The following is a 12,107-nucleotide window of genomic DNA, read 5'->3' as shown; positions in this document are numbered from 1 at the left end:
GAGGAAGTGGGGGAGGTGGTCAGGTTCTCCCTGTACCCACCATCTCCCAGCAAACAGACAGTGCACACAGGTCAGAACTCATGGGGCCGCCTGGGAGAGGGGGTTTCACAGGATGCACGAGGGATATTGAGAAAGTAGCACAGCCCTGAGCCAGTGTCCAGGAGGTTCGGGGAGGGGGGTGGAGAGATAGAGGATATAATTTCAGACTGCGTCCAGGCAGGTAGGTGTTGTCTATTTTCCAGGAGGTGGGATTAGTGAATAATGTGAAACAGATGGGAAGCACTTGAGGGTTTAAGACCTGGTTTTGCACTTGCAGGTGGGATCTTGGTTAGGTGACCTAACAGGTTGGTCAAGCCCCCAGGGTCCTCCTCTCCAGGGCCCATGCACAGGCTGGCAGAAAGCCCAGTGCACAGCTGATGCTCCAGGAAGGGGAGCTGTAACCACGAGATGTCACTGGAACTGAACACAGAAGGTCACACCCGCCCAGACTGTCCTTGAGGTGATGTGACCCAGTGGCAGCGGCTCCCACCAGGCTGGCCGAGCTCCCAGTGCAGGGAGGGAGCCCAGAGACCGTGTGCCTCCCAGAAACACAACCAAAGGGAAGTGTGGGGTGTCCCCAGTGGTACAACACTGGGCCACTCTGAAAGCAGTGCCCTGACTAGTCCTCTGCACCTGGGCTGAGAAGAGGTGCCGCTGACAGACAAGCAACGGGGCCACACCCCTGGGAGACTGCTCTCAGCTTGTGTGGTGGGGGGACAGGGCAGGCGACTCCAAGCTCATTGGGAGAAGGGATCACAGGGCAGCTCATCTCCTGAGGAGTGGAGGGGGGTCCTCAATACACCACTTCCCGCAGGAGTTCTCCAGACATGCAGAGCCCCTACATCACCTTCCCGTCAACAGGCGTGCATTCCGGTGAGGCTGGGGTCTGCACCCCTTACGCCTGCACCCGTAGAGCTGCTGATGGGCCTGAGGTGACCAGAGTCCAGAGGCTGGGCGCCTCCTCCTCCTCCACATGAGGGAGCACCCTACAGACACAGAAGTTTGTTTTGTCCCATAGCAACACCCCGTTATTATCCCAGACCGGTGAGGGAAGGGAGGTCAGGACTTGTGGGTGGGGAGCCAGTGGCTCAGGCCCCCATGCCATGGAAAACAGGATACTGACATGACTTTTGCCTCCAAAGCCCTCCAGCATGGCAGCCATATGGCCCTTACAGTTCTCTCTTCCACAGAAGAGCCCTTACCCAGGGACCTCAGGGTCCTTCCATGTCCCCAAAAAGAGGCCCCTTGTCTGTCCCTGCCCTGTCTCAGAGGCAAAGGAACCAAGAGAGGTCTGCCTGGTAGACTGACTGATGCCTAACCTGCCTTTCGGCAAGCATGCTGATGTGATAAAATGGAGAATAAGTACCTCCACTCTCTAGCAGGAGCAGACAAAGCCCCAAAGGGGTTGCAACAGGATTTGTCAACATCAGCAGGTGTGAGAGTGGTGAGCTGTGGGGCGACACGGCAAACCTCCCAGGGTGAAGGTGGTCTAAAGCGCTTTCCTCCACAGGTGTCCACAGCCCACCAAGCTGGAGGCTGCTCATGGGGTCTTTGTTCTACATGTGAGGCTCAGACACTTTTTAAAAGGGAGATTTCCCATCCTCATTGAAGAGCCTGCGCATGAGATGCCCCATGACCATCAAGCAGCCCCCAGGCCCAACCTTGCTCATCTGGAGTCTCAGCTTCTCCATGATGCCAGGCCCACCAGAGGGGCCCACGGAAGCTGGTGTGGACTAAAGGAAAGCCAAGAAAGGCACGACAGCAGCAACGGGAGCCACGCAGCCACAGGAAGGAGTGTAAGAGCCCCTTCCCACACCAGTGGAGGGAACCTTAAATTCTGCAAGATAAAGAATCTCTTCCTGAATTATTGTATTAATCAACAAGCACTTAATAAGTTGTAGTTCAAGGCCTTCGGGGCTCCCAGATGGTCAGACCTCCTACAGCAGCCCCGAGTGCTTCCTTCGAGCACAGCGAGAGCGGGAACACCAGCAGGGGGAGCGGGAGAGGGGAAGCAGGCTTCCCCTGAGCAGGGAGCCCGATGCGGGGCTCGATCCCAGGACCCCGGGACCATGACCCGAGCCGAAGGCAGACGCTCAACGACGGAGCCACCCGGGCGCCCCTCAACATGGACTTTTAAATCAATTTCCTTTTGACTTCAAATCCAGTCTAGTCCAGGGTTAGAGCCGAGAACAGCCACACTGGGTGGTGGGTTAGGATAACCAAGACCACCCAGGCCAGCCTCTGTGTCTCCTGGCACGGGAGTACAGCAGCATCGCAGAAGGCTAGTGAAAAGCACAAGCACCCCGAAGAGGCACTCACGTATGCAGCCAGCAAAGGACACGCATACAGCTTGGGGTGCCATCTAAACAGGCGAATGTCCCCTTCGGACACAAGAGTATCTCATTACATCATATCCGAGAACCAGCACACTCATCTTTAGTGACAGAGACCCTGATGGTGGTTACGCTGGGGGCGGACGAGGGAAGCTTCCTGGATACTGGAATGTTCCATACTTTGATCTGTATAGTGTTCATCTGGGTATGCAAACATGCAACATTTCATCAGGCTGCATGCCTGAGATTAGTGTACGTTACTGTCACACAGGAGAGAACCCACCACATTCAGGAGGTCTGGAACAGCCTCCTGAAAAGGCAGCTATTTCAGCCTTGAGGCAAGAGCAGGACAGGGGCGGGTTGTAAGAAGGTCAGCCCGCGGAGCACGGGGAGGAGACAAACCAGGATTTAACAGGGCTGGGCCATGCATGAGGCCCTGCGTGGTTTTCAAACTCTGTAAGCAGCAAAAGCTTTTTTTCTCCCCCCAAGTGAAATGCAACGCACATACCCCAAAATACAGAGCAGATGCTCTGGTTGGGGATGAGGAGGGGAGCCTGCCAGCAAGCACCTACTCAGAGCCCCAGTGAGGAACACAGCCTTGGGAAGAGAGAGAGAGAGATGGATGGTGGGATGTGGGAGACACATCCCTGGATCCCAGGAACCTGGGACAGACTGAAATTAGGGGACAGGCAAAAAGAGGCAGGGAAGGTAGCTGATGTCACAGCTGTGACAGTGAGTGTCCTCGGCCTGCTACCCTATCTGTAGGTAACACAGGGCTGTGCAGGGGCGTCTGCAGGAGGAAGCACGTAGGGTTGACAAGGAAGGGGTATGAGCACTGCTCCTGGAGATGCACAGAGAGCTGGCTCTGAAGAGGGGACCCACGCGCCATGCCCCCTGGAGCTCTCAGCCTGTAATCAAACACTGAGGAACTCAGCAGACACCAACACTGCAGAAATATCAACATGGACTTTTTTTTTTTTTTTTTAAGATTTTATTTATTTATTTGACAGAGAGAGACAGTGAGAGAGGGAACACAAGCAGGGGGAGTGGGAGAGGGAGAAGCAGGCTTCCCGCCGAGCAGGGAGCCCGATGGGGGGCTCGATCCCAGGACCCTGGGATCATGACCTGAGCCGAAGGCAGACGCTTAACGACTGAGCCACCCAGGCGCCCCTCAACATGGACTTTTAAATCAATTTCCTTTTGACTTTAAAAGTTTCTCTTTTTTTCCAGCTCATCTTCTGCCCCACTTCTGTCTGCTCTCTCTCTCACGGCACTAGCAGGGAGGGGACAAGGCCACTGACCCCTCTCAGAGGTGCCCTGGGAATAATCTTATCGGGGAGTCAAGCTTGCTCACCTTCCTCAAAAAGTAGTTCTTTTCTAAAGTATCCTAACAACTTCTGAACTAGTAGCTATTAGAAAAATCAAGTTGTTCCTTAGCTGAATTCAACTCAGCCAACATTTATTGGGTACCTTCTGTATGCAAAACATTGCTCTTCACACTTTAGATGCTGAGTGCTTCCTTGGAGCATACTACTGAGAAATGCAGCTAGTTTCCTGAGCTGGCCTCTCAGTCTAGTGCAGTGGAGAGCCCCCAGCTAGGGAAAAGTGGAGGCCAGAGCCCAGCTACTTCTGGAAGCAATGAGGGGAGAAGGTGCTCTGATTTATCTCAAAGCAACCACAGCAGACTTAGACATTGCTGATGCTGGAAAACAGACGGGAACGGTTCCTGGAGGCTGAGCATCATGACTGGCCTTGCTGGGTGGGCAGGTCTGCCAGCTGGGAGGCAGTGGAAACCTCTGAGCTCAAGGAGATGTGAAGTAGTGATTTGGTGACAGTATGGATATTAGAATGAAGGAACCCCCCCCCCCCCAATCTTCTCACTTACCAGACCAAACCTTCGTTGGGTCCTAAGTCTCTACGGAGGAGATACTGTCTATCCTGACTATCTTTGTCCCCCAGCACATGTCCTATACCTGGCCCATAGTAGTTGCTCCATAAATGAATAAAAGAATGGATCAACACGTGGCAGAATCCGACTTTTAAGAACAACTACTGAATAGAGGACTTCCCTTGACACCAAGCCACAGAACCTGCTGTGGTGATGTAAGAAGGATAGAACTTTCCCCCCCAAAGCACAAGAGCTGTGCTTACAAGCTCTAGATCCAAACAGGCCCGGGGGGGGGGTGGTCAGTCTCACTGTGCACAGGGCAAGCGAGGGACACCTGCATCAATACCTGGACCTGGACTTCAGGGCCTGTCGGGAAGAGGAATCAGGAGCCCTCCTTCCCCAGTGGCCACTGAAAGTTCGTGGCAAAGAGCGTGCACTCTGGAGCCAGACTGCTCGGGCTCTCTGACCTTGGGTGGCTTCACAAAACTCCCTGGACCTCAGTGTTCCTCTCGTATGATGGGGGAGATAACAGGACCCATCTTGCAGGGTTGGGATGGAGGTTAATGAACTATTATTTGCAATTGCAATATATTTAGAACAGTGTCTGGCATGTATACACATTTATATATTGGGGCAGATGGTTAAATAATCTTAAACACTTCTGAGTGCAACCTATATACAGAGGGCAGTGTCCAGCCTCAACCATGTGTATACCTCCAGCGTGACCAGGGGCAGCCGCAGAGGGAGGTTGCAGGGTGTGTGTTGGGGCTAAAAAGGGTCACGGTACCTGCTATTGCTCCCCACATTCACAGAAGAGTAGAAATTTGCCAAGAGGAAGTGGCAAGCCAGTAAACAGGCACACAGCCAGCTGAACAAGTCTGACACTAACCCTGATGCTCCCTTTAACCACTGCGGTCACGGATGCTTCTGTCACCCCATTCCAAGCTCACTGGTTGCTTGCCTCTAAAAGTCTGGAAGGCCCCTTCATGGGAAAGTGTCAGGATGATTCTAGACATGATTCACAAATGTTAGAGCTTCTGATACCTTGAATGGTTGTGCCTTCCAATCCTTGACACTCCTTTCCTCAAGGTGGGAGAACTCTCTATCGGAAATGCCATGGGTCCTAGGAAAGGGCTTGAACCCCTTGGCCAGTTGGGGTGCCCCCCTGGGGAGAGTGCATAGGGCTTTCTGTTGCTTCCAGCCAGAGACCCACATCAACACCACTGGCACCCACCAAACTGACAGTCCTACCTGGGTCCCTGGTGAGAGTCCCCTCCGAGGCAGCTTCCCACAACAAGTCACCCAACCTGTTCGAACACAGGCACGCACACATACAGAACCGGAATCTTGAAAGGGTGTAGCTGACACACACAGGTGAGTCAAACTGTGTCAGGCAGTTCTCAACTGGCCCACGGGAGGCAAGCGCTCAACCACCCCATGGGGAGAGCCTGGCCCAGCCCCCAGCCCACCAGATGGAGAGACGTGTCCCTGCAGCACTGGGCAGCCAACGGCCTCAGCCAGGGATAGGATCTGAGGACCAGGGGAATCATACAGGCTTAAATCACTGTTACCTCAGCACTGACTAGAGTCTGTTGTCAAGCAGGTACCATAACTCCATAAAAAATAAGAACACTAACACTGCAGGAAAGAAAGAGGCAGCTAAAAATAGATGAATAGCCCACAAATATAAAAATGTTCAATTCACTAATAATTTAAGGATCTAATGAAAACAATGGGATGGTGTTCCACTTATGTGATCGGGAAAGAAGAAAATACCCAGGGAGGGAGGGGAGAGAGAGAGGGATAGACAGACAGGAAACAGTACATAAATCTGCACAAGAGCCTTTCTGCAAGAAAATTTAGCAATATATACTCAAAGTCTTCAAAACATGTATACTGTTAACATAGTAAGTGCACTTCTAGGAATCTGTCCTGAAGAAATAGTTCTTTATATCCTTTATGTAACAAATCTCTACATACTCTGTATATGTTTATGTAGATGTTTAAGTACAAAGATGTTTTGCACAGCATTGTTTATTATAGAAAACACTGGAAATGACCCAAATAGGATACTGGTTAAATTAATTATGGTTTACACATAAGATAGAATACAGGTATTCTTTAAAAATACTAATGACGGGCGCCTGGGTGGCTCAGTCGTTAAGCGTCTGCCTTCGGCTCAGGTCATGATCCTGGGGTCCTGGGATCGAGCCCCGCATCGGGCTCCCTGCTCCACGGGAAGCCTGCTTCTCCCTCTCCCTCTCCCCCTGCTTGTGTTCCCTCTCTCACTGTCTCTCTCTGTCAAATACATAAATAAAATCTTTTAAAAAAATACTAATGACATGACAAAACACTTGTAGAGTTAAGTTGAAGGGGGACAGCAGGCTACAGCATAACATGCCTATAAAATATGACCCTGATTCTGTAAAATACAGATGTATGTGTTAGCATGTGCATATAGAGGGTCAGGAAGACATGCAGCCACACTTAAGAGTGGCTCCGTTTTGGATGGTAGAATTACCCCATTTTGTGCCTGATATGGTTTCTAAATTTTCAGCAATGACAATGTATTTCTTTAGAGTCCAGAAAAGCCTCCAACACGATTTAAGCAAAGCAGCAAACACTGGACTAAAACCCTCCGTAGGGACTTTCCCCCAAACACAGTGGACATGTCATGCCTGGGGGTGTAAACATGGTCCTCTGTCTCTGCTCTGAACAATCACGTTGTGCCGGTGCTGAGACAAGGGCCATAAGATGAGCGGGGGTCGGAGGATGGAGGGAGCTCGGCCTGGTGAAGGCATCGGATGAACTTGGTAGGAGAGGGTTGGCACATAGGGCGGATTCTCAGAGAGCACGTCAGGTGGGGGAAAGCCACATAACCAGAGCAAACAGACTACCAGGTTAAGAGAACGTGAGTGAGGCCCAAGTAGAAGGCAGGGGCTCAGGGGGGCACACTGCACAGAGGGTAACATGCTCCTTCACATAGCTGGAGTCCTCTGCTCCTTGTAGAGGCCTCCCCTAGCACAGGGCCTCCTGCTACCCCTACAAGGGGCCAAGACTTGCTCCCCTGGGCCTGAAACATCCCCAGAACTGTGCACAGCCCCTCCCTCCACACTGCAGGTCTTATGGGAGGAGAGGCAAAAGTCAAAAGCAAATGGGAAAATGGCAGCCTCGGTACCAGAACTGAGGAGTCGCAAGTGCATTCTGCTGGTTTGGGGAGGAATAGATGAATCACGAGTATTAAAGCAGAAACGTTTGGGGAATATAAGGGCCTGTGTGATGGGGGAGAACCACCAGGTAAAGACAATGTCCCCAGGGCTTGGGAAGTTGACTTGCTGTGGCACATGGCCCAAAATTCTGAGAGGATGAGAGGTGAATTTCAGCCCCAATATTCTGAAACGCCACAGAACCCTGAACTGCAGGGACTGACTGGTACCTCTGCAGGCAGGCCGTAGATTTCAGAGTGCGTTCATAGTCATCACTTCATTTTGTCCTGGGAGGTAAGAAGAACAGGAACAATGCCCATTTTACAGGTGGAATAACGAGGCTCTGAAGGGCTGAAGGACTTTCCTGAATGTTCCAAAGAGTAGTAGGCGGCAGACCTGGCTGGACTCAACCCCCAGCACCATTTTCCCCACATGCAAACCCAGGTTTCTGGTGCTGCATTTAATGTGAATAAAGACATCACTGTCATAAAGTTTTTCTTCCTGTATTTTGACAACAGCAGCTGCAGAGATGGATTCCAGGGTAGCAAATATTAAATTTTAAGGGGGCCAGTGGGAGGGTGTGTACTGAGGGAAGAGCCAAGTGGACTCTCTGGACAAACAGTAAGGCAAGCCCCATCACCCAAAATGGTGTGTGTGTGTGTGTGTGGTGTGTGTGTGTGTATGTGTGTGTTGAACCAGCCAGCTCAGCAGGGCCCACCCAGGTTGGTGTGGCCCTTCCAGGGGTACTCCCAAATTCAACCAAAACTCCAGCCCTGCCCCTCACCTCCAGGGGAAGACTCACTGCATCTGAATCTGAACCTGAGTACCCTTCTTCACTGGGGAGCCAAAGGGGGTAGGGCAGTCGGAGGCAGCCTGCTGGGCAGCCAGGACATCCACAGCCCCCCACTGCCCTCCTGGAGGAGACGCAAAGGCAGGCTCTTACTCTCCATCTCCCAGCGGCCTGCATGGTACCACCAGTTCAGACTGTGCATAAGGCCTGGTGAGGGCAGTGTCTCCAGATCGATCCTTCTAGATAGATCCTCCGGAGCTGTGCATGTCACCAGGCAGCTTCAAGGTGCACGTGCTGCGGAGCACGAGGAATGTGGCTTGTGTGACTCAGGAAAAGTGTTTAATGTTAGTCAATCTACCCTTAAAATCAAGTAGCCTCTGGAGGAACAGCAGGAGGGACCCTTGCTCGAAGTGTTCTGTATGTTCACTGTGCTTGCTGGAGATGGCAGGGATATGCATCCAACAAACGTGCGGGACCGAGCCCGCGCTACAAGAATGGACCTTCATGGGAATCTCTATATTCTTTCCTACAACTGCCTGTGAATCCATGATGATCTTGAAAAGTTAAAAAAAAAAAAAAGACCCATCACATATGCTCAGTGCCTATGATAGTGGTCAAAGAGCCACTATCTGATCAGCCACATTCCCGCACATAACTCAGAGCGGGCACATTTGCTTTGCGAGGGTAGGGGCACTCCTGGGCGAAAGAGGGGATGCGTCCCGGGCGAGGGTCACAGAATTAGCATTGGGGAAAAGCTGCGATCTTAAGAGAAGTGAGGAGTTCATAAAGACCGTCTCCCCAAGATGAGAATGAAATCCTGCAACTCACTGGTTCATTGCAGAGAAGCCGCCCCCCATCCTCGGCGGATGCCCTGTAAATCCTTCACCAAAGGACCCCTTTGGCCCTTCCTTAACCGGCAGGGGCGGCCTGGGCAGGGGGGCCGCTGGACTCCGCTCCCTAGGCACAATCGCCCCGCGCGGAGTTGGGGTTCTGAGCTCTCCCCTCCAGCCCCTCTCCAAGCACTCAGGCTTCTCCGCCTCGCTTTACAGAAGGCGGGAGGCGTAGAGAAAGGGCGAGAGGGCCGACTCCCAGGCAGCAGCAGCGAAGGGCCCGAGGAGCCCCCTCCTCCGGGACCCTGAACAACTGCAACCAAGACCCTCGCAGACAAAAGCGTCAGCCTCCAAGGAGCCGCCCCCGCAAAGGGCAGAAGCGCCAGATCCTATCAGCCAATTAACCGAACGCGCACAGACACCCGCAAGTTGGGGCACGCTCGGGCCGGGGCGCGGGCAGCGGGAGGGGCCACCGGCCGGGCGCGCCCGGAGAGCCTGGGCCTGGGGCGCGCCGGCGGGGCTGGGGGCCCCGGCCGGCTGCCGCTCTCCCCTCGCGGGTTCCGAGGCTCCTCCGCAGTGAAGGAGGAGGCGCGGCCCGGCCCTCCCCCGGCCCAGGCCCCCAGGCTCCCCAACGGCCCCACTCCGAGCAGCCCCCGGGTCGCCCCGGAAACGCCGCCCCTCCACCGTGCTGCGCGCCGGGTCGTCTCCCGCTCGTGGAACAAAAGAGCCTCTCCCGCGGGGGTCCGTAGCCCGCGCGGCCCTCCTAGCGCCGGGCTCCAGGGGCACCCATCGGGCTGCCGGGCTTTGTGTCCGTGCAGGGGCGGAAAGGGCGGCGGGACCCCCGCGCATCCCGCGGCGGCGCCCGCACTCCAAAGTTGTCGCCAGCCCCCCTACCTCCCGCAGCGCCCAGTCCCCCCCTCGGGGCGCTCATTCATTCTCAGGGGGGCGCAGACCGCCGGCTGCGGCTTACCTTGCTCTTGACTTCCACCGCGCTGCAGTCGTAGAAGCGCAGGGTCTGAGACTTGTGGAAACTCCGGTTCATGGTTCCGGCCCCGCTCAGCCTCGTCTTCTCCCTGGCTCCTCGCTCCAGGGGCTGCAGGAGGACGCTGGGGGCGGCGCCCCCCGCCCCGGCCCCGACCCCGACCCAGCCCGGCCCGCGCTAGCTCGGCCGCCCAGCCGCTCCGAGTGCGGCGGCCCGAGCTGGGCTGGCCGCGCGCCTCGGGACTCCAGGGGCCGCGCGCGGGAGGAGCGGGGGACGCCGCGCTCGCCGCCCCGAGGACCCGCCCCCAATCTCCGCCCCGCGCCCCGAGGACCCGCCCCACGAGCCCCAAGGACCCACGTCCCGCCCCGCGTCCCGCGGGCCCGCTGCCAACGCCCCACCCACGCCCCCAGGACCCGCCCCCAAAGCTCCAGGGGCCCCTGTCCCGCCCGCGCCCAGAGGACCCGCCCCCGAGGACCAGCTCCACGAGTCCTAAGGACCCACGTCCAGCCACGCGCCCCGAGGACCCGCCCCCGAGGGCCAGGCCCCCCAATCCCGTCCCGCGCCCCAAGGACCCGCCCCACGAGTCTGAAGGACTCTGGTCCCGCCCTGCACCCCAAGGACACGCCCCCATCCCCGCCCCATTCCCCGAGGATCCGCCCCATGAGTCCCGAGGACCCTGGTCCCTCCCCGCGCCCCAAGGACCCGCCCCCAGCGCCCCGCCCCCGAAGCCGCCGCTGCCCCGGGAGGTGCGCGCTTCTGTCAGCGCAATCCCGAGCAGGGAAGAGAAGCTTGGATCAACCCGGGGTGTCTCATTCCCATCTGGGCACCCACAACTTCTCTCTCATGCTCGCCTCCGCCGTGATTTTGTTTACCTCCACTGGGCGGCCAGGGGAGGGGGCTGATTTGGGCCGATTTTTGCTATTTTCCTGGGCGATGCGGGAACCAATGGAGGCTTGACTGACTCCTTCGGGCCACACCTGTCTGTACTAGCTGACAGGTAGTAAATGGTTCTAGACGAAGGTTCTGCAAAGAGGCAAACTCCTAAGGCACACTTTAGCACAGGTAGAAGTCAGGAGACGGTCGGAAGCACCTCTAGGCCTAGCTGATGGAGAAGGAAGTCTTCTGCAAGGCCGGTAGAAAAAAGAATATCTTAGGAGAAAGATGGAATCAATTGTTAGCAACGTCACTGAGTACTTCTTTTCTAGCGGGCTCTGGAAGAGGAGCTGCTGAAACCAAAATCCTCAGATCTTCAGGAATTTGTGATGAAGCTAAGAAGACAGGACAAATAGGTGTTTAAAAATTATTATAAATTATACTCTAAATAGTCGTAATTTATAAGTTATATAATTGTAAAGTTACTATAAATTCATTGTAAAAGAGATCTGGAGAATACAAAGAATTCAAAGACAAAAGTTACAGTCACCCATAATTATACTAGTCAGCAATCAATTCTGTTAATCTTTTGGTATATATTATCTGTTCCTTTTTCTGTATATATATTCATATATTTTACAAAATTGTGATCATGCTGTTTAACCAGTTTTGCAACCTACTTTTTTTCACCTCATGTTATATAAGGAATATATTCATTAAGTGTTCTTAAGAAATACGGTTTTTAAGAGCTGCATATATGAATACAGGCATAACTTTTAATCATCCCACTATTGGATAATCAAGATGTTTCCAATATTTAGTTTTTATAAAATACTGTGTTTCTTGAATTCACTTATTTCTAATTATTTCATTAGAATTGACTCCAAAAAATGGAATTACTATGCCATGGAGTACACATATCCTTTAACACAGATTGCCAAACAGTATCACTCCGAATTTAATTTTTACTTCACTTCACTAAATATCCTCTTACATACATGCCAGGGACTACAACCGCAGAGACCCACAGTTACAGTCCTACCCATAAGAGAAACACCAGTCTGGCCAGGGGTCCAGACATGTAGACAGAATTCTGAATTAAGGCAAAATGCCAAAAGATTCCCACAGAAAGTCAGTAAGAAACCATTCCAGACAAAAGATTTAGG

General features: G+C 53.8%; 1 protein-coding gene across 1 annotated transcript in view; it reads right to left on the bottom strand.

Annotated features, from left to right (window-relative positions):
• Positions 1-10,373, bottom strand: part of PARD6G (par-6 family cell polarity regulator gamma) — a 77,673-nt gene extending 67,300 nt beyond the window's left edge. Inside the window, exon 1 of the mRNA XM_045886495.3 lies at positions 10,057-10,373. Coding sequence (XP_045742451.2) covers positions 10,057-10,128 — 72 coding nt within the window. The 5' untranslated portion in view covers positions 10,129-10,373. The remainder of the gene's footprint in view (positions 1-10,056) is intronic.
• Positions 10,374-12,107: the final 1,734 nt, after the last annotated feature.

The sequence above is a fragment of the Mirounga angustirostris genome, unplaced genomic scaffold (genome assembly GCF_029215605.1).
Source record: "Mirounga angustirostris isolate CCGP_5_RB_7025 unplaced genomic scaffold, mMirAng1.0.hap1 SCAF_14, whole genome shotgun sequence".
Taxonomy (NCBI): Eukaryota; Metazoa; Chordata; class Mammalia; order Carnivora; family Phocidae; genus Mirounga; species Mirounga angustirostris.
The sequence above is the reverse complement of the archived record's forward strand: the minus strand, read 5'-3'. Positions and strand labels throughout refer to the sequence as shown.